Source organism: Genypterus blacodes, unplaced genomic scaffold, assembly GCF_046128005.1.
Source record: "Genypterus blacodes isolate CSIRO-AG114 ecotype Tasmania unplaced genomic scaffold, CSIRO-AGI_Gbla_v1 ptg000152l_1, whole genome shotgun sequence".
Taxonomy (NCBI): Eukaryota; Metazoa; Chordata; class Actinopteri; order Ophidiiformes; family Ophidiidae; genus Genypterus; species Genypterus blacodes.
In genome coordinates, this window is record NW_027466954.1 from 948,572 (window position 1) to 970,182 (window position 21,611).

Here is a 21,611-nt window from a genome sequence, read left to right on the forward strand (position 1 = left end):
CGTTAATCCGCTTCTTATCTCGCGATGCTTTGAGTAATGACGTCAAAACGGTCCAGCTAGTGAGAGTTAGTTGGGGATTAGCCGGAAATTAGAATTATTTTCAAAGTACTGAAATTGAATTGGCTTAGACATATCCTGGAAAACGTTTTCTTCTAATAAGGATTATAAACTAATGTCATATTGGAAAGTACTGAATGAGTGAAACTGGAACATTACAAACCACGCAGGAAAAACGTTAACCGATTCGTGTTCGTCATCGGCTTTAATTTTGTTAAATAACCGGAAACCACCCGCTTTGTTTGGACTCACTTTCCTCGTCCGTGACGGCTTTACATCAGCTTCAGCTGTAGAGCAAAGCGACATAAACTGAGTTTGGATGAAGTAGCTTTTTTGTAGCTAAAATACAGAAATTTTCCAACCTCGGAAAATTCGACATTAATATTTTGTAAATTTACGTACAGCTGCTCATCCTGTTAAAGAACTGTCACGGCCATTGGAAAACACAGAGAAGAAGCTGTGCAGAAATAACGTTACATCAACCCGGCAAACAAAGAGGTCCTTTTCTCAACGGCAACATTTTTCCTCCATATTCTATAGTTATGAGTCATGTGGTCGTCGAAAATGCACACGGTCTAGAGCAGCAGGTAAGCCGGGGCGGTGCGCTGTGCGCCGCCGCTTCAGTTTGTCCAAAAAGTGTTCACCGAAGCAGCGAGATAGCATTAGCATAGCGACTAGCCTAGCTTGTGGATACAGGGGCTAATGAGATGCTATCGTGCTAGCTAGGGGTAGGTGCGCTTGTTTCATTCGCCCGGAAGTTGCCTAAAGCGGTTACGGTGGGCGGAATGAAGTGTGGGGAATGTGGAGGAGAGTTACCGGCCTAGGCTGCTCGTGTATATGTGTGTGTATGTGTGTAGTCACTGTGGCACACACACTCACTGAGTCAGGCCGCTTTACTGTGAACCAGCAGACTAAAAGACGGTGACTCCACTATGTAATAACGTCAACACATCCCGTCGGCTCGCCTGTGTTTCATACTAAACGCACCTCCCGACTCTCATCCTCATTGCGTTGGTCGCAGCTTGATCCAGTGATAAAATGGAGGTATGCGGGATGTTACTAGCTGGATAAACATCAAAACAATGCGGCGTCTGACATTGTATCCCCCCGAATGTGTTTGTGTGTACAGTTTAACACAATATAAGGCTTTAAAGCTGCTGTTCAGATGGACTGGAGACCGTTTATACGCGTTAATTTCTCCTGCGTCACTAAGAGGTTAAGCCATCAAAGCTGTGTGTCGCTGCCCCGACTGGCTTTAATTCATAAACATCCGATTGTTACAATGTCTGCAGGCAAACAGGAGGTTAGATTCCACAAATGTTCCAACCAAAGAGCAAAGAAGACATAGCTGGTAAAGATTTAGATGCAGAAATCGATTTTTATCACCCTAAATAATGAGTTTGCTGCATCAGACAATCATCCCTCCTGTATGTTTAAATCGATCTGCCCCATTTTTATTTTATACTATATTATCTATTTCCAGCAGACAGGCAGTGACCTCATTTGAAGCTGGACAGAAGCTGTAGGGCTGGAATAAAACATCGATTCATTTTCTTTTCTTGGTTCAGGCGTTTGGAAAGTGAGGATTTCTTGTGTCTCAACTCCAGGAACATTGTGATTTATAACAGTGGTCAGTTTAATTTCAAGGGTTGTCATGGTGCTTTCGATCTTAGATTTTGATACCATTACAGTTACATGTTTATATGAGGAGGTGCTGAGGGGAGGTGGAGGGTTTGCAGAACAGATGCAAATTTGGGGCTATTTTAAAACAAGTAAATCAATTCAGTAATGTTTTTGATTCCATCACAGTAATGGTAACAATTCTAGTAGAGGTTGTGCAATCTTTTTAAAAAGTAAAGTATAATTATGAACCAAAGTTAATATTGATACTTCCAATACTTTTGGCAGCCTTACCTGGAAACTGTGACAGGCGTTTCAGACTCAAGGCCCCCCTCCCTGCCCCCCCGAGACCTAAAGAAGCTCGGGGAGAACCCTGGTTTATGCATCCTGTAAACTGCTATAACACTGTGTGAGATCATGTGGCCCCTGTTCCACCTCATAATCTGGATTAGATCTCAGTAAGCGGGCTGTTTTGCCAGTAAAGCCCATCCTTCCTCTGTGAACAACCTTCATTCACTTATATAACAATGAACAACTTTTACTGTTGGCGTCTTAGCCAATGTTCACCAGCAGGAAATAAAACCACAGATAAGGGTTTGATCACAATTTCGTTTTGTTTCAACATCAGCTGTGACAGCCCAACGCGGGGTAGTAGTGGCTGTACACAAATGGTTAATAAATATCTAAATAGATCTCTACCTTCCTCCTCTCAGAGCAGCTGTGTCTGTGTACTGTCTGCTGACACCAGCACGGCAGGATTTGTGCCAGTGTGTAAATTAGTTTAACAACACACTGTATTAAGAGTTCAAACTGGGATGAGCTGACGTTTCTGTGCTCTCTCCCTTTAAATCCGGACGCTTCCATCAGTGTCAATAACCTAAGCAGTCGATTTGGTTACATTGGTGGATAAATAAACAGTTTATGTGCGCTGTTAGTTTGGAGTTGTTAGGCTACTGGTCTCGCCGGGTTTCCCTGCTGCCTCGTTCACCCTCAGTGGGAGCAGTCTTTCCATTTACAGTAACCAGAACCTGCTTAAAGACTAGAGTTATGTTTGCTGAGTGGTAACATGTGTTTTCCAGTTGTGCTTTAAAGAAACATTGAGATATTTCAGATGCCTTCCTTCGCTGCAGCCAAACATATGTCTCTGTCCTCACTCTGTGTCTCTGTGTCTGTCTCTCTAGCTCGCTGTCCTAGACTTGAACGCAGCGGACGGACAAGGAGGAGGGACCAACAGTAAGTGGAGTCTGTTTGATGTACAGCTTGGCGGTGGTTATGAAAGGAATCATGGTATTTGTTTCTTTTTAAACCACACTACGACACTAGCAGTCATCATTTGTCATCACAATGGCCTTTGATGTGCAGATGTCCTACTTTTCTGGGGTTGTAAAGATAAATGGCAGACATTTATCAAGACACTTCATTCATTCATCCATTGACAGACTTTAGAGTTTTCCACAAATGCACAACTGGTGAACATGAACATGAACATGAACCAGACACCCAAACCTTTTGGAACACGTGCATCTTTGCATCTAGTCTTTAAGACACATTTGCACTCCCCTAACAGTTTTTTTTAACTCGTTTCTGTCTGAAGGGCGATACATTCCTCCACATTTACGGAACAACGATGCTTCCAAAAATGGTGAGTTAGAGCGAGATGCTGCACATCAGTGATGAAATACCGCGGCCGAACACAGAAAAGTGCTTCTTAAGGCTAAATGGTGAAATCAGTCCTGCTGCTGATCTCAAGGTCCCAGTTAGGAAACTTAGCAGAGGAAGCAATTAAATGACAGTTGGCCGCTCCACCAGCAAATATTGACAAAGTTCCCCTGCGCAGATGTGAACGTGTACAGACTGCCTCTATTTGTCAATCAACAAAGTGTCCCGAAATTGTCCATTGAAACAATTCTCTGTCTTTTCCTTGCAGCAGGAAATGCTTTTGCTGCCGGCCGACCGGGCGGCTATGCTATAGCGCCCGCATCCACCTGTAAGTGCCTCCACATTCTTTGACCTTTGAGTGATTCATTATTGACATAAAAAGAATAATGCAAATGTTGACATAGAGGTTTGCAGGCTTGCACTGGGGCAAGTTTTTATTTGACAGAATCCAGATTATCCTTTTAAAGTCAGTCACTGTACATTTGCCAGACCAATATTTGCAGTGTGTGTGTGTCCTCCATATGAAAAGAGAGAGTTGTATGCCGCAGCTGTTTTACATGAGCCGATGATGGACTCAGTTTGTTGCAGAGACATTGAGTACTGAGCCACATCCGTAATGACTGAGCCCGTATGAACACAAGTTCTGTTGACCAAGAAGAACTGAACTACCGGTTGAAAGTTTTGTAGGAGGCAGTAACCCTGATGGGTTTGTGTGTTTGTGTGCAAATCCCCGTCCTGTCTTCGGTGCAGATGGCTGGGATGCCGGGCGCAACAACTTTGTCAACGGCTACCACGATAACCGCATGAATGGAGGAAACACCTTCAACCGCGGCCCCCCTCGCATGGAGCGAGGCCGTGGCGGCATCGGAGGGGGTGGTTACCGTGGCAACAGGGGCGGGGCCTTCAACCCCATAAACCCAGCGCAGCCGATTGCGTTCACCGGATATGAGAATAAAGGTGAGCTTTGCTTAGACTACGTTCAAACTGAACTGAACTCAAATATGAACCAGAATCTCGAAAGGAGCTGTGAGGACGGACCTCAGCTGTTTCCCCTGTGGTTGATTGTGTCTGAGTGTTGTGAAGCAGACCTGCATCACAACACCGTTCAGTTTCTCTGTCGAGTCACAGCTACATTCATGTTCCCTTCTTTTCCTCCAACAAAACATCCCAGATAAAGAAATAGAAAATGAAAAGAAAAGGAATTAAAAATGATATAGTGTCTCTAAATTGCAATCTTATTGTGTCCTGGCTTAGATACATAATACAAATGACATTGACACGACCAGGTGAATAAATATGATTACGTTTTGCCCCCTGAAATAATAAATGAACTTAACCAAAGCATCAAGAGAACCAAACTTACAGTGTCAAGTGACACTGCAGGTTCAAGCGCTCATATTATTCCCATGAGATTTAAGTTAAAGGGAACTGTGAATGTTGTGAACGCCTTGGTGTCAGAGTGACTTCAGCTCGTCTCCGGCCCGATGGCAGCAGCTGCACGTGTTTCCGCTCTGCGTGAGTGGAAATGTCTCACTTAAGTACCTTTGCGCTCTGTTCTTCTGTCAGACGCAGGAGGCTGGAGCGCGGCCAAGGATGCCTATAGCAGCTTCAGCAACAACCGGGGGAAGTCTGCATTCTTCACTGACAGAGGCAACTCCAACAGAGGAAGGTAATGGGACACACTCGATGGCTGCTGTCATCACACATGCCTGCAGGGTTCTGAGTCCGCGTGGAAATGTTACATGTCGTTAACAAGCAAACACATTGGGTCACTGTTTGAGACATCAAACCCCTTCATTCATTCATTCACCTCTTTGTAGGCGTTGAAGGTTGCTGGATAAGTTCTAAACCTTCTCTAAAGATCTGCCTCAGAGGTGTTTACTTTATAGCACCCTTCAAGTCCGCACTGCTAGCTCAGTAATGTCCACAGGGGGCCACCACGGCAAATGCTGAGCCACCCCTGGTCCCTAACCTTAGTCATGGCCAGACGACCCTGATCAGTGGACCTGAGGGACCCGTTGGTTCCCGGGAGGAATTAGATCCCGGTTTCATACAAGTCCTTTTCTTTGCTGTCCAAGTCTGTGCTTGTTTGAAAAGAGGTAAACTCAGGTAAGTAGGGTGACTGCACGATTGTTCAAAGACATAACCTTGGAGAGCAGTGAACAAGTGCACAATCTCTGGGTCCCAGACTGTGACCCAGGGCCACAGTCTGGGACCCAGAGATTGTGCACTTGTCCGGCCTGCGTAGACTGAATGTTATTTGGACCCGACCTCTCTGGGGTCCCGGGGGTCTTGAGAGCCTCTAGTGAACGATTCCCATTCAGGTTCAAGGCTTCACATCTGTTATCCGTGGAAGGAAAATCGTGTCTCAACTGTCCGATTTTTAAATGGGACCTGTCAGCGCGTTCATCAACCAGTCAAAACATCTGCATGCACTTTAAAACTTTGGCCATATTGTGTTTAAGGCAATAAATCCATTTTCAATGTGACGATTTGGCACAAATCTAAGAATGCTTACAGACCAAAGTAACAAACCTGGATTGTGTGATTTTTAAATTGATGTATTCAGGCATGTAAACGTCTCAATCTAAGAAGTTCACGTCCCAATGGCCGGACTCCTCCCGCACTGTGCGGCTGAGTGCATGTGAACATACTGAGCGTCGCGACGCGTTGTGTTCAGGTACGAGCGTGGAGGATTCGGCGGAGGAGGAGGAGGGAACAGTCGTTGGGTGGACGAGCCCAGAGACGAGGGAGACTGGTCCAAACCAACACCACGCAACGAACGTGTCGAGCAGTGAGTCAGCAGTTTTGCTTATCACAAGTTTGAAGGATGATTACAACAGCAGTGTTTGGGGTAGATTTGCTAAGCATGACGCACATCCTCGTCCAGGACACACAAACCTGCACCGCTGCATGTTGAATATAAATAATATAGCTCATCAGCTGCCCTCACAGTTCTATCTGTACTGATCGGTTTTAGACGAACATCAATCAATACTTTGAGTCCTCATTTTGTTAGATTTGATTCCATGGTTGCTGCCATGTTGACTGATGCCAAACACACTTGGACTCTGACTTTCAGTGCCGCTGCATCGAGCATTTTCAAGTAGATGAGTCCTAAGTAATTGTGATGGATTTTCTGATTAACCACCCAAAAAACTGTTCAGAGGACTTTTCATATAAGATGTAAAACTGGAAGAAATATAGAAGTTGTACATTTTCCCGATGCTTTTTTCTCAATTTACAAGCGCAAACCCCCGGTGCTGCAGGCTAGTAAATATGGACGGGCCTCCTCTTTCTAGTTTCTCTTTGTAAAAGCCCGGCAATACGCTGAGTCAGCCTGGCCCTTTTGTGTGTGTGTGTGTCTCTCCTCTGTAGCGAGCTGTTCTCTGGCAGCAACACGGGGATAAACTTTGAGAAATATGATGACATTCCTGTTGAAGCCACAGGGCAGAACTGTCCTCACCACATCGAGAGTGTAAGTCACTGTTGTACACACACATGCAGTATTGATAGAGTATCGGCTTACATATTCAACAAGAAACCTGAATGTGACAATGGGTGTGACACTGTAGTGATGCTCAAATGCGACTATTGAACTCTTTCCATATCATAATATAAGTGGAAAACTGCACACCCCATTTTGAGACGAGGTTTCGTGAATGGTAGTACTGATGCAGAATACTGAATTTGTGTGTTTTTGTGCATTTGTGAATGTTTAATAGTTCCAAGATGTGGACATGGGTGAGATTGTCATAGGTAACATCGGTCTGAGTCGCTACACCAGACCAACCCCAGTCCAGAAATATGCCATTCCTATTGTCAAGTCCAAGAGAGACTTAATGGCCTGCGCACAGACAGGTAGGACACACACAAGCACACGCACGCACACGTGCACGCACGCGCACACACACAAGCACACACACAAGCACACAAGCAGATGTAACCACTCCAGGAACAGGAAAAGGAGCATATCCATCTACAGAGCTGAACAAAGCCTGTTTGTGCCTGCAGGTTCTGGGAAAACAGCTGCTTTCCTGCTGCCAATTCTCAGCCAGATCTACACCGACGGACCTGGAGAAGCTCTCAATGCAGCCAAAGCCTCAGGACAGGTGAGAGAAGGGATCTGAAAGAGAACTGCCACCTAGAGTTTGACCTGTTGTGTGGCACTCAAAGACCATTAAGTCTTAAGCATTATGAGCCATGATGATAACAGAACAGTCCCTCAATACGCAGCTGTATACATCCACAACATCAACGTTGTTCCACTGCTCTCTGTGTGTGTGTTGCATGATCGCAGTATGAGGCGAATCTGTGTCAGGCAGGTATAGGTTAATGTTGGTTTCTACTTTGAGGCGTGTGAAAATGAACATGCAGCTGTAAGTCCTGTTGTGCATTGAAAATGTGGAAGCTCTCACCCAGTTGTGTTTGTTTCATAGGAGAATGGGAAGTACGGGCGTCGTAAACAGTTCCCCATCTCTTTGGTTCTGGCTCCCACCAGAGAACTCGCTCTGCAGATATATGACGAGGCCAGGAAGGTACGTGGACACACGCCCACCTGCAGTACGGCTCATCTGCTATTTAAAGCTCAACTTCCAAAGATTCATCCATGTGTCTGTCCACGTCTCCGTGCTAGTTCTCCTATCGCTCCAGAGTGCGTCCCTGTGTCGTTTACGGAGGAGCAGACATCGGTCAGCAGATCAGAGACCTGGAGAAAGGCTGCCACCTGCTGGTGGCCACTCCAGGAAGGCTGGTGGACATGATGGAGAGAGGCAAGATCGGACTAGACTACTGCAAGTGAGTGGGTGTAACTGACCATTTGGGTGGAGGCATGAACAGGAGACTGTGTGTGTGTTTGAGTACCAGAGTGTGTGTGTCTTATCTGGTTTTATTTAGTCATATAGCAGAATACTGCTTAAAGGTCACCACATCTGTCCACACGTCCCAGTGGTGACAACACGCCACTTCTCTCTCCATCTTCGCTTTAGTTACCTGGTTCTGGACGAGGCTGATCGTATGTTGGACATGGGATTTGAACCGCAGATCAGACGCATCGTGGAACAGGACACCATGCCCCCGAAAGGCATGCGACAAACCATGATGTTCAGTGCTACCTTCCCTAAAGAAATCCAGGTACATGTAGTTCTTGTCTCGTACATGTTTACTGAACACACAATGTGCAGGCTGTCTTAGTTTCTTTGGTAACCTGACCTTTCCGTCTCTCTAGATCCTGGCCAGGGATTTCCTGGAGGAGTACATCTTCCTGGCCGTTGGCCGAGTGGGTTCCACCTCAGAGAACATCACTCAGAAAGTGGTGTGGGTGGAGGAGAGCGACAAGAGGTCTTTCCTCCTGGACCTGCTCAGTGCAACAGGTGAGACGATCACTCAGAATGATTTAGTTCCACAGAGAAGCTCTAGATTTGTTGTAGCTCTGCTTATCAAACACACATACAGCTTAAAGAGCAACCTCACTACAGAGTTCCTGCATCTATTTGTTTCTATTTCCAAACCAAGCCTCCTTATGTCTCCTGTCCTTGCTCATCCAAGCTGTGTGTCCGTCCATGCAAACCCATGTCCATCCAAACCTTATCTTTGTGGTCACTCTGGATGGGAACCATTTGGAACTCTTTTTTTGGGGAACCTTTCCTTGTTTATGGAGTTCGGTTGAATCAAATCTCTATAGTCTGGAGAGGAAAACGTCGCATCCAGCTGTGTGACCACAGCACGCGTGAGCACTGACAGCTTCTGCATTCCTTTACGCGTCTTCTGAGGCACAATACCTTCAATTAGGTCTGTAATATTTCATGATGGGTATGAGGATAAGTAAGTCGATGATTTTGTCCCGTCACAATCTATTGAAATGGGCCGATCTCACCTTTGTGCTTGAAGTGTTTGGTAGCACCATCATCACAGCGTGGCTCAGCAGTCGATCCCATCCAGATTGGCTGTTGGTGTGTCTACTAGTGTTAGTCTTATTTTAACCCTTTCAACTAGTAGTTTGGCTCGTGCATGTTAGAAACCATCTTCACCATTGCTGCATGTCTTGTCTGGTGATGATGATGATGATGATGATGATGAGACGAGACACTTCCTCTCTTCAGTTTAGATTCAATTCCTTTCTGACCTAGCTTTTTTCGTGACTGATCGCCAGCTTGTCACCGAAATTTAAACTTTTGTCTTTCTTTCCTCTGTGGACTGGAACACCATCGTTTTTGCTAACACACACATTACCTTCCCTACTTTATCAAAGGATTGTACTTTGTGTGTAAACTGTGTTTTTGCCTCTTTGTGTATTCTTCCTATGAACTTCTCCAGTTTGATCACATGGTTTCTGTTTCTGACACTTTTGTCTCATTAAAGTCGTCTGTCAGGTCCGTCAGCTGCCTGAATGCTGTAATGCTGATCTGCCTTGTTGCAGTGTGTTGATGACTTAAAGCAGCGTGCAGCACAGGCGCCTTTCACCCTGTAATCCAAACTTGTATCTAGATCACAAACCTTAGCTTGTCTGTAGCATTTTACACTGCAAATGACTTTCAGAGGCACAGCTGTGGCATCATTCAACATCAAAACAACATCAGTTCTCTTTGAACCTCTTTTCCTGCAGCAGAGCAGACAGGGCCACTCTTCAAAACTGGAAGAGAGATTTTGAGAAACGTAATGTAGTAAATCAAGAAAATGTTGTCATAATGTGCTGAGAATCCAAAGATAACAGTCGAGCCCGAGCACCATGGCTTTAATGTCCTAATATGAAGAAGAATCTGGAGTGAAGTGTTTCCTGGTTTGGGCCTCCACATCCTTCATTTCACCCACTGAACGCTTCCTCATGTTTGATCATTTACCTGCAAATCACACATTTTTCTCCAAATATCCTGGCTTTATTCTCATAACATTCTTTATTGACGTAATATTTCAAATATTACAGCTAAACTCAAATGTTTTTGCCATTTTATCTGGAAGTGTCACCGCTTTAATCTGGAATTCTTTATTTTGACATGAAAGTGGCCCTAACACTCGATGACAGACAGCTGCTCTCTGCAGCACCGTTAACGTTTTGTCTTCTTCTCCTCTAACCATTTCAGCATTTCACTTAGGCTAAGTGTAACTCGAAGCATTAAGGCCCCAGTATCCTTATAGAGATATAAGATGAATGGATGAAATAACCTGCTGATCCATCATTCACTGTTGTGTTTAAACATGTCTTTTCTTTCTCAGTCTTAGATCACTGAACAACATAGACATGAAGGACTGGAGGGTTTTTATGACACAGTAGGGGGCACAGAAGGGTCACGAGATGGTTCTTTCCTCCCGTAACTCAGAATAGAAAAGAAGATGGAGAACCTTCTATGCATTTGTTTGAGTTTAGCTGTGTTGCTCCAACAGCAGATTGAAGTAGTGAATCAATCAAAACAAATGTCGAGCTTCGCTTGCCGGTTCCTCGCCAACGACGCAACCGGCCAAGGCATCATTTTGATTGATTACAGCCAGGCGGATGTATCGGAAAACCCTGATCACTGGGTCTTGAGCCCCATAAGACGTCTCATTGCGCTAAAGCTCGACTTTGTATAAAGTTTCTTAAGTTCAGTGCCGAGCCGATCCCTGTATGTAGCCTTCACATAAGACTGTAAGCAGGTGGAGGTTCTGAACGCCTTTTCCTGCTCCTTCAGTTTCCCAGCATGCAGTAGGAACCTTACAAGTGACATCTTTAGGTTTTGGAATTGTATCCATTTTCTTTTGTTGGTCAGAAACCTGTGACTTGTGTGTGCTGAGTCATGGAACACTTTGTTAAATGAGCATTATTAGACGTCTACATGATGTTGTACTGGTGACTCAGAGCAGTTTACATGTTGGTGGTTTTGTCTCAAGTCATTCCCAGCGAGGTACGGGACAGTACAGGAGACAACATAGAGAAACCCGGTAAGCTCCTCACTGTCACTCCATCTTTGAAATGCTGCTCGCTATGAAGATTCTCTGTGGACGGAGAATCTTTAATTTAGCTTTTTATTTTTTTGTTCTATGTACCATTTCATGAGTCGGCTTTGTTTAGCTTCAGTCAATCATGCCTGGTTCAGTTGTGGATGTTCCTTTGTGCTCTCTGGGGCATCTTTGTGTGTATGTTGGAGCCGCCGGCCTGATGGAGAGCGTTTGGTCACACTGTGCCATGAAACAAACGGCCACATCAATTCTGGATACAAGCAGGAGGGAGCTGTGATCAAACGCTGTTCATCAGTGGCTCCAGTCACAGTGTTTTTGCATGAAGACGCATTTTTCTGCTTATTGTTGCTGTCATCCATGCTGCACCGCCTGCTGCCTGCACCACTGTTCTGTTCATAGTGAGCATCCGTTGGAATGTAAAACCTAGTTAATGTGGTGCATGTCATCATGACTTATATCTGTAATGATTAAAACAGCTTTAGAAAACATTTGAAAAGGGCACAACACACCTTTTTCCTTTGTTTCTGCCTGAGTAGAACATGTTTAGAGGGCGATTCCACCTCTTATCTACCTGGAGGAGGGAGCTGAGTGAAGTCATGATATCATTTTTCAGTTATAGTTATTATCACATGTGCTCCCCAATGACGCCTTAACATAAATCTCACAGTCTGAAGGTGAAGGGGACTATAGTTTTGTTTTAGGGAGTCATTTCGTGAACTTGGTGTTATTTTTAGCCTTTTGTGTTTGGAGAGTGAGTTAAGTTTTTCTGCTGTCCTTTGGTCTCGGTCCCTAGGCAAGGACTCGCTGACTCTGGTGTTTGTGGAGACCAAGAAAGGCGCCGATGCCTTGGAGGACTTCCTGTACCGGGAGGGCTACGCCTGCACCAGTATCCATGGCGACCGCTCGCAGAGGGACCGTGAGGAGGCCCTAAGCCAGTTCAGATCAGGGAAATGCCCCATTCTAGTGGCCACAGCGGTCAGTAACAATCAAACCATGCTTCATTAGAAGCTATTACCATTGCATGTCTGAGGTGTGTGACAGTCCGTCTCATTCGTTCTTCTTTCCTCTGCTTCTTATACCTGTGTGCTTGTCTTCTGGTGTCCAGGTCGCAGCTCGGGGTCTGGACATTTCCAATGTGAAGCACGTCATTAACTTTGATCTGCCCAGCGACATAGAGGAGTATGTCCATCGTATTGGACGTACAGGACGAGTGGGAAACCTGGGTAAGACTGGTAGAAGTGTGTCTGCGCATTTTAGTTTCCAGCCTTGTCTCATCGGTGATACAGACGGTTGGACTTGTGTATGTTTGTAATGTGCAGGCTTGGCCACCTCCTTCTTCAATGACAAGAACGGGAACATCACTAAAGACTTGCTGGACATCCTGGTCGAGGCCAAACAGGAAGTACCCTCATGGCTGGAGAGCCTGGCCTATGAACACCAACACAAGAGCACCAGCAGAGGGCGCTCTAAGAGGTGAGGGTCGTGAACGTATAACTCAGAAACTCTTATATTGTGTGCTTGAAAGTGTGTGACATTTCTGAAAGATTGAAATGGAACCAAACCAGGTGGTAAATCAGTGACCAAGCAGTCGTTTACGAAACATTTCCCCCGGCAGGTTCTCTGGCGGGTTTGGAGCACGCGACTATCGCCAGACGGCTGCCGGAGGAAGCGCCGGAGGGTTTGGAGGACGCGGCGGCCGCAACCAAGCAGGACACGGAGGGACGCGTGGCTTTGGAGGAGGTGAGGATCCGTGTTCATGTCTGTGCATGTTGATTGTACTGCTACAGAAAGCTCCTCATAATGGACCTAAAGGCAGCTGGCTTAACGATCTGGTTCCTCCCTCTCAGGTGGGTTTGGTAACTTCTACACCAGCGACGGCTACGGAGGAAATTACTCCCACTCTCAAGTTGACTGGTGGGGCAATTAGGCTTCCTCCCTCCTCTCTCTTCTTTCCCCTCCTTTCAGCCTCCTTCCTTTCTTCACACTTATCCTAAACTCATCATCACCTGGAGACCACATGCATGTTACTAATACTTATAATCATTTATCAACTCCCTATGCATTTAGAGCTAACCGCTGCTAGTCCCACTCCCTGTCCTTCTTTCCATCTCCCCCCTGCTCCCTGTTCCCTCTTTCCCCGTCTTCTTTCCTAATAGACCTCACAAAATAGGCTGCATCATACTGGATTCCTCAGTTGGCAACAGATCCTACTGTGAAGGAAAATGACTAAATTCCAAATTCAAGGAGTTCCTTTAAGCTGACCAGGGTGGAAATGCAGTCTTTCACTTTGAGGTACATTATATTTTGGGTGTGTTTTTAGTTTCAGTGTTTGCATTCACCCCAAGCCAGTCAGACTTCTCCTGTACCTTTACTTGGACTCTCTGGATCGTATAGACGACGAAGCTGTAAACCTTTCCGAAATGTGAACCAGCTAAATCTTATTATCTAAGGATGTTTTGAAGAGTCACAGCTGGCCGAGGTCGTCTTCACATTCAGGGCAGGCAGAGGTTACGTGTTTGTTTTTGTTAGTTTGACCTTTTTGATAATGTATTATAGTGTTCAGAGAGAGAAGGAACTCAAACTGAAGGATCCAGTCAGTTTCCGATGATGCCAGTAAACAGAATCTTGGGACTTTTGTCGTTAATTTCACAACTACGACAGATTTTCTTTCTTTTTTTTCTAACAAAACAAAACGGAGGATCATTTGTTTGTGTACTGTGCCTTTAAGAAATTGAACCGTCTCTTATTTTCTTTGTTTTTATTGCCAATATATATATATGTAACTGGCTAGACGTATTGGCCGACTGTGACTAAAATGAGTATTTAATGTCATATTTGGGTTTATTCATATTTTTCTTTTGCTTATTTCTATTTGGAAGGAAACAAACTAGGCTTGAACTAAATCAAACCTTGGCAAAAAAAAAAAAAGCGATGAGGCAACTCAAAGCGCGTCCTTATCTGTCTAAAATATAAATTCATCAGAGGGTCTCTGATGAGCTCACTCCCAAAAACATATGACCACTATAATCATGTTTTAGATTCTTCTCACTCTCGTCCTGAGGAACTTCATCAGATGGTGACTGACAACACAAAATAATGGAGGAGTTCTCTGTGATAAGTGAGAGACTTGGTGGTTTTAGTGGTTCTATGCTTTTGTGAAACCAAGCGCTGCTCATTGACCTGAACGCCACATCTACAGCTCTGCTTTGAGCTTTAGGTTGGGTTTCCCAAAGCCATCTTGTCACTAATTGACTGTGTGTTCAGTCGCTGTCATTAGCAGAGCCACTGAGAAGCGTTTAGCTTAGCGATGCAGCATGTGCCATGTTGCTGTGTGGTTGTCAATAGCCTCCATTGAGAGATGCCAATATTTAATGCCATTCTCAAGTATAAGCAACAGTTGGACGTCCAAATCAATCCTAATTGCAGAATGTGGCCTCTCCCAGTCGGCCCCAGTATCTCCAGCTCCATCCAAATGTTTCAAACTGTTGACACTCCAAATGTGAAGCGCCACATCAGATCAGGATTTCCAGGCCTTGTTTTTAATCATTCCTCATAAATTAACATTTTCATTCCATTGAGCTAAACGCGTTCTACTCTCCTGCCTCCTCTAATCTGTGAATGTAGCATGAGAATTAGCGACCAGTGGCTGTAGCTAGTTGACGTACTCTTAGTGCCATCATGCTCTTGGGAAACTGGCTCCGGTTCCACCACAGACATCGAACCCCTTGTTTGCCAAAAGCTCCTATCAAGGGGGAATCGTCAAAAAAAAAGTCTAAAAGAGTTCAAAATGTTCTTGCTCACTCTATCCTGGAGAGTTACATGAGGAGTCAAACAAATTCAGACATTCCAGTTTATTCAGCTGCGTCCTCCAGGCGATACCTTGAGGACGGGGATCAAAGCGCAGGACGGGCTGCTGTAGCCGCCCGCCTTTCACAGCAGGAACAACTTCGGCTCCCTAACACACGCACGTACTGTACCATGAGCGACCGGGATCGCCGCCCGCACGTTCAGGCTGCAGCCGCCTGAGATGTCCTTTGGGTATTTTTTCCTCCCCATTTACACTGAACAGCAAAACTATCAAGCGCCTGCTCAACATGTCAGCTGCTCCTCTTTGGAGTTTTGTTATTTCTACATTCCTGGTTTCATCTGCTCGCCTCGTGCTATCAGAGCTTTACCGAGTCCCTTTCTCTGTCATAATTGCAGAAGAAGAAATGGGATCATTTTAGAGCGTTAGGCCATCAGTATGTTGGACCTCCGCATGTAAACTTCCTACCGCTTCTCTGCTTTTTAAAGAACGACATGCGTTTGAAGCATCGACGCGACGCCTCCACTACCCCGCAGCCCGGGCGCGCCTGGTTCAGCGTGGTACAGTATCATTCAGCTGCGTGTGCGAGGAGGCTACAGGTATCAGCTGTGTCCTGCACACAGGAAGTCCATGCGTCATCCCTGATTGAAAGGAGAGTACAAAAAGATAATATAAAAACAATTACTGTACAATAACCAAAAAGGTCGTTTTCATCAGGGACTTAATTTGTTTTATTTACATACAAACACTTTAGTATAAGAAAACAAATCTACACAGAAACACACCGAACCTTTTTAAATTCTAAATGAAACGGTGTGTAGGAAGTTTAGTTTGATCACTCTGGTGAAAACACCTGGGTGGGTGATTTGTTCGCGTTCTCCACACGACGACAACGACTGGAGGGAATTTGGGATGGAGACGATGTGTTCATGCTCACGAGGCAGATGCTTCCAAATTGCTCACTGACTTTGACAAACGACAGAGCCGGACCAAGACAATAAAACATCGACAAGTGGTGGTGTTTTTTTGGTCAAGGAGTAAAAAATGCCAAGCGAATAACGGAATCGTTTAGCAGGCTTAGCAGTTACATTTAGTACGCGTTCTAATTTTCCACGTTTTTTTTAAGATTTTCGGACTGCAAACTTAAGCTTGGCGGGGAGCCTCACGCCAGGCTCGGAGAGTTTCGGGAAGCTAGAATGACTTTGTGCCGTAAGAAGTTTGTAGTTTCCGTGTAAACCTGGACGCAGGAGAGTTTTAGAAAGTAGATCATGTGCAAACTCAATTTGTGTGCCGCAAAGAAGCCAGCCTCTTTGTTTTCGTGTTAGAATTCTTAAATGGGAGAAGCCCACACCATGTCAGATTCAGAATTTGGCACGTGGGAGTAAATGGTCTCGTTACACTGAAACGGTAACTCCATTCTGTAACATTTAAGGTTGCAAAAGAATCGAACGCTTCAGCAGGAAGAACCGTCACAGTCTGAGATACGCTGGTGTCATGTTGAGCCCACAGGAGGAGCAGATGGAGCCGTATTCAAAGTCATCGCTTACCAAAGACTCGTGCTTAAACGTGTGTACGAGTCTCTTTGGTTGAGACATTAATGTAGCGTAGAGCCTCATTTTGCTCCTGTGGCTTACTTGCAGTGTAATCCAGGCTGTTAGCATTAGCACTGAGATAGAACAGATCTTAGTGGTCCACACTACGTCTGAGGTGGAACACAGAGAGGCTCCACCTGATGTTTCTCCTCAGTTTGAAGAAACGACCGACAGGAAATTAGAAGTCAGCAACCGGACGTTAAGTTAAAAATTGCAAACGACAATCAATTCTTGGAGGACGTCTTAATTTAAAGCCACTTTATTCACCAATCAAACCCTGAAGGATGTGAGGTTCAGGGTTTAGTCCTGTTTAACTTAAAGGTATCTGAAGACTTATTGTTGCAAAGTGTGAGGAGTATTTCAGTTTTGCGGTGTGAAGGCGACAGATTTGCTTTTTTCCATCGGGATCAAATGGCAGCAAAGAAGTAGAAGCACCAACACAGAACTGGTTCCCTTCTGGCTCCACCCAAAAACAGAACGGTTCTGAACCCAAATAGTCAGCTGAACCGTGACGACGTCGTGAGTGAACTTGTGTTGTTGTAGCTTTTTTTTTGGTGGAAATGTGGACCGGTGGGCTAGAACGCACCTTGGTTCCATGGATATTCAATGGAAATTGTTTGACCCCCAATATACTTCACAGGAAGTAGAACTTTCAGGGCAGAAAGGACGCAGGGATTCAGGCTGAACCTGCAACTGGTGATTGGTTGGACCAGTAGGCAGACTCGGTTCGTTTGGACCAGTTACAAGTCGGGGAGGAATCCGTGAAAAGGGTTCTAGAGGTCTTGGACGTGTTCACCAGCCCGTTCTTTCGTGTTTTCCTCTCTTGGAAGTATACCGGGGGCCTTAAGGAGACATTTCATCACCACGTCCTCTGTTTCCTGTTGTAGTTCAAACTGGGCTTCTGATTGAGCCTTTACTGCGCCCGAGTGGTCAAATCTCAAAAATCAGACTTTGTTTACAGCTGATCCGACAGAGATCAAGCACTTTTGTTTCCTTTTGCACTTAATATATCATAGTTTTACTTTTATAATTGCTGGTGGTTCTTTGATTGGTAAAAGACGCCCATCCAACTCTGTTCCTGTGGAGTTTAAGTTTCTGGGTTGTTTTTTTTTTTTTGACAAACTGTTTTACCTCTTTGGAGCGTTTTCAGCGACGTGCGTAGCTTTTTACACATTTGTAGTCTTTGAGATACATTTACATGTGATTATCAGCAGTGGCCTCGACTCCCCTCCCCCGTTTTGTTACAGTGCTGACCAGCGTCCCCACATGATCCAGTCTCTAATGTGAACTGTGCTGAGAGGAGATTTGTGCTCTTGTGGTCGCTGTAACAAAGTCTGAGTAGGTTTTAAATACTGGCTGAATATCCAGATTGGTTTCTAGACTGAATTTAGAACTTTGTATCATCTTTTATTGGCTATCAGGTCTGATCTGTTACGATTTGAAAGCTGATGTGGCAATGTTACCTTTTCTCTGTATGGAGGAGAATATTGTTGGCTGGTGTCGTCTCCCTTGTTTGAATTATAAAATGCTGGGAATGGTTTAATTGGAGCCTTAATTTCCGCCTTTAAGGAGGCGGAGAGCAGACGAGAGGGAGAGAGACACAAGTTCAATATTGTCTGTAGATGTCACTATTCCTCCTAACGGCCACTAGGGGCAGATAGAATAAGCATGACTGAATGAATGTGTGAGCGAATTGCTTTCAGGTTGGCGATGAAGGACTTTTTTTATAATCCCAAATATGAGCGTGCTGAAGGCAAAGTGTCACCTGTTAATCTGTGTTTCTTGAGTTCTTGTGCAGTCATTTGGATGAGATGACGCACGTATATATGCAACTGAATGCATCTGTCAGGCCTGTGCTGGACGGTGGCCGTCTTCTTTCGTGTCACTTTGGCCCCCCCCACCCCACACACCCCCCCTTCATCAGAGCGCCCCCTTGTGCCCTGTAATTACATGTGCAATAGAGATCAGTGTTTTTGTGGTTTGCTTTCACTTTTGACATTGCCGAGATCCGGCTTGAGCTCCGGGATTTTGGGAACCAGTAAGCCCCGCCCATGTGCGACGCGTGTGCACGGTGCCTTGAAACGACTGAAACGTGCTGTGAGGCCTGGGTATTTCACAGGATTGCTTTTTCTGACACCCTTCATTTGGCTGAAAGTAAACGTGTTATGCAACAGTAGCCGCCCTTCTTCTGTAGACGGGAACACGCTAGTTTCCTTTGTGAAGACAAGTTTAGATTTTTTTGGGTGTGTTCTGGATGGATTTATTAACTGTTGATGCCTTAAATTTAAGAGTGATACCCAGTCTTTACAGAGCTGAACGTGATAGTTCCACTTCATACTTTATTGCCATGGTAACGGACACACTCAGTACGTTTATATGCATTTTACAAATTCGAATCAAGTTTCCAAATTCAGAATTTTTTATTCTCCAAACACCACGTTTAAGCCAAGATTGGATTGAAATGAAGCATCAGACCAATTTACTTATTCGCTGATCACCCAATTCTGTTTTTTAGCTTAATTGGCAGCAGAGTTTAGAGTGGATGTAAAAGTACTGACTGACGTACCAGCTGGGTGTTTTCGTCAGTGAACAATTAATGGTGCTATCCTCCCATTGCTGCGGCCCAGAGGCCCTTCTGTTTGTAAGACTTCAGATCGCATTACGTGTACGGAAAAAAAAATCTGTTTTCGCACATTTAGTTTTACGTTCAACCGATGTCTTCTGTAGCACGTCCTTCAAAACCTCTGACAGGTGTGTGTGCGCGTGTCTGTGTGGGAGTGACAGCGAGTGTGTGCGAGTGACCATGAGTGTGGGTGTGTGTGTGTGTGTGTGTGTGTGTGTGTGTGTGTGTGTGTGTGAGTGACAGCAGGTGTGTTTGTGAGTGACAGAGTGTGGGTGTGTGTGTGTGTGTGTGTGTGTCTCGCATGGGAAGGTTCTCCCAGATATGAAGCCGTTTCTTTGGGACCAGGTGGATTTCTCGCTAACAGCACCGTAGGATTCAGCAATTTGCACACAAAGTTCTAGAGTCTACTTTCGCTGCTAGTTTGCGTGATTTATCGAGCATTTTTGATAAATATTTATTTTTCTAAGCCGAATAAAAAGTCGATATTTTAAAAGTGACTTGACCAAAAGACGGTAAACAAAAACACTGGCACTTGAATGTTGAATGTCATTGGTATGAGTGAAAATTTCTATTTTTCTGGGGTAGTGTGAGCTTTTTAATGTTAAAGATGCAACGTGTAGGAATTTCTCTTTGAATACGTCACCACAGAGCTGTTGGCCTCTTCAACACTACACTACACTACACTACACACACACAAACACACACACACAAACCTGTCAGCGTTTACACTTGCAGATGATCGATCACATATCAATACTGCAGAAAACTGATTTTTAAAGGCCAGTAGAAAGCAAATGGAGGCTGCAGAGCGTAGTTAACGTGACTGCGACGTATAAAGAGGAAGTCCTACACGGGTTACCTTTAAAGTCACATTGGACTCAATATCAGATCCATAACCAATAAAGATAATCAACCACAATCAGCCATTTGTAATTGGCAAACAAAATTTGAGACAAAACCACCACCAATGCCAAGGTTTGGATTAAAAACTTAACAAAAACGTTACGACCAAAAACCGTTTTCTAAAAAAGTCTAAACACGCAGTACAAAAAAAAACGAGTGTCCAGATTCTCCGAGTCAGTTGTTGTTGTTGATGTTTTTTTTCCTTCTTTTTGTTTGTTCCTTTTCCTCCCCGTATCACCCTTGTTGTGAATGTCTGGCAAGTGGCAGATCTTTAAAGTCTTCATAACACAGGATTAACTGTGCTTCTGTATTGCTGTATTGTTGTGATTTGCATATTTTCAGGCCGCTGCGTCGTCGCTCCAGCAGTGGAGGGGGCGAAGGTTCGTGGCCGATCAGAAACGGGGAACGTGGTGACACGTTTAGTTTTCGCCCGAGGAGAATGTTCTAAGGTGGCAGTTGATGATGTAACTTAGCTTTACTTACGCCCCCTTCACGCTTTTCATGAAGATGCATTTTATTTAACTCCTACGAGGGCGCCTGTCCGTGTCTAGCTGGCTATTTTTGTTTATTTTTCTCCACTCGAGAACGAGGGGAGAACAAATCTACCAGGACTCAAAGTTGATACATTTTCAGCCTGAAGTAAATAGTCTGAGCACGAGCGATTACGTCATTTGTTGGTTAATTTCGCTTTAAGTTTGATCAAATTTAGTGTGTGCAGTCTTACTGAGCCAAACAGGAAATAACAGGAGTGATTGATTATATTTAGCGATTGAATTGAAATGAGCGCAGATGCTGCCACCTTTTCTGATTGGCCACGCCCCCTCCCCCTCAGCGTTGGACGCACAGCACCGCCGGCCTGGTAGTTAGTATTTGTGTTATGTATTAGTTTAGCAGCTGTGCACGAGTAAGAGCACTGCACGATGGAAAAAAAGTTAATCTGTGCATCTGTTCCGATTTTACCGCAATTAAAGGTTTGGATTTGCAAATGTGTAAACAAAGCTTTGTCTCGTCTTTGCTTCTTTGTGTGTGTGTGTGTGTGTGTGTGTGTGTGTGTGTGTGTGTGTGTGTGTGTGTGTGTGTGTGTGTGTGTGTGTGTGTGTGTGTGTGTGTGTGTGTGTGTGTGTGTGTGTGTGTGTGTGTGTGTGTGTGTGTGTGTGTGTGTGTGTGTGTGTGTGTGTGTGTGTGTGTGTGTGTGTGTGTGTGTGTGTGTGTGTGTGTGTGTGTGTGTGTGTGTGTGTGTGTGTGTGTGTGTGTGTGTGTGTGTGTGTGTGTGTGTGTGTGTGTGTGTGTGTGTGTGCGTGCGTGCGTGCGTGCGCGTATTAACCTGGACCCTCCTCACATCCGATTTGAACGCTGGTCGGAAAGTACAAACTGTTTGTGATTATACCAGTCACCACAGGGTGCTGCCAAAAAAAGCTTC

General features: G+C 44.9%; 1 protein-coding gene across 5 annotated transcripts; it reads left to right on the forward strand.

The window, feature by feature from the left end:
- Positions 1 to 319: 319 nt before the first annotated feature.
- Positions 320 to 21,104, forward strand: LOC143012631 (putative ATP-dependent RNA helicase an3). Of its 5 annotated transcripts, none has more exons than XM_076165860.1 (19): positions 320 to 644; positions 2,859 to 2,910; positions 3,272 to 3,319; positions 3,605 to 3,664; positions 4,087 to 4,293; positions 4,903 to 5,005; positions 6,017 to 6,130; positions 6,715 to 6,814; positions 7,062 to 7,197; positions 7,351 to 7,448; positions 7,776 to 7,874; positions 7,973 to 8,133; positions 8,325 to 8,469; positions 8,564 to 8,708; positions 12,062 to 12,243; positions 12,374 to 12,491; positions 12,588 to 12,741; positions 12,884 to 13,008; positions 13,116 to 21,104. In XM_076165860.1, the coding sequence occupies exons 1-19, from the start codon at positions 600 to 602 to the stop codon at positions 13,193 to 13,195; spliced, it is 2,172 nt and encodes a 723-aa protein (XP_076021975.1). In that variant the 5' UTR covers positions 320 to 599; the 3' UTR covers positions 13,196 to 21,104. The 5 variants fall into 5 exon arrangements, with proteins under 5 accessions (XP_076021975.1, XP_076021976.1, XP_076021978.1 ...); XM_076165861.1 differs by having other exon boundaries at positions 3,608 to 3,664; XM_076165862.1 differs by lacking the exon at positions 320 to 644 and adding an exon at positions 1,081 to 1,101.
- The last annotated feature ends 507 nt before the right edge of the window (positions 21,105 to 21,611 follow it).

Excerpts from the sequence above, each read along its gene's own strand:
- LOC143012631 (XM_076165860.1), top strand. The coding sequence starts at position 600 with ATGAGTCATGTGGTCGTCGAAAATGCACACGGTCTAGAGCAGCAG. Across the intron at positions 4,294-4,902 it reads CACCGGATATGAGAATAAAG|ACGCAGGAGGCTGGAGCGCG; the intron begins GTGAGCTTTGCT and ends TTCTTCTGTCAG. Across the intron at positions 12,742-12,883 it reads AGCAGAGGGCGCTCTAAGAG|GTTCTCTGGCGGGTTTGGAG; the intron begins GTGAGGGTCGTG and ends TTCCCCCGGCAG.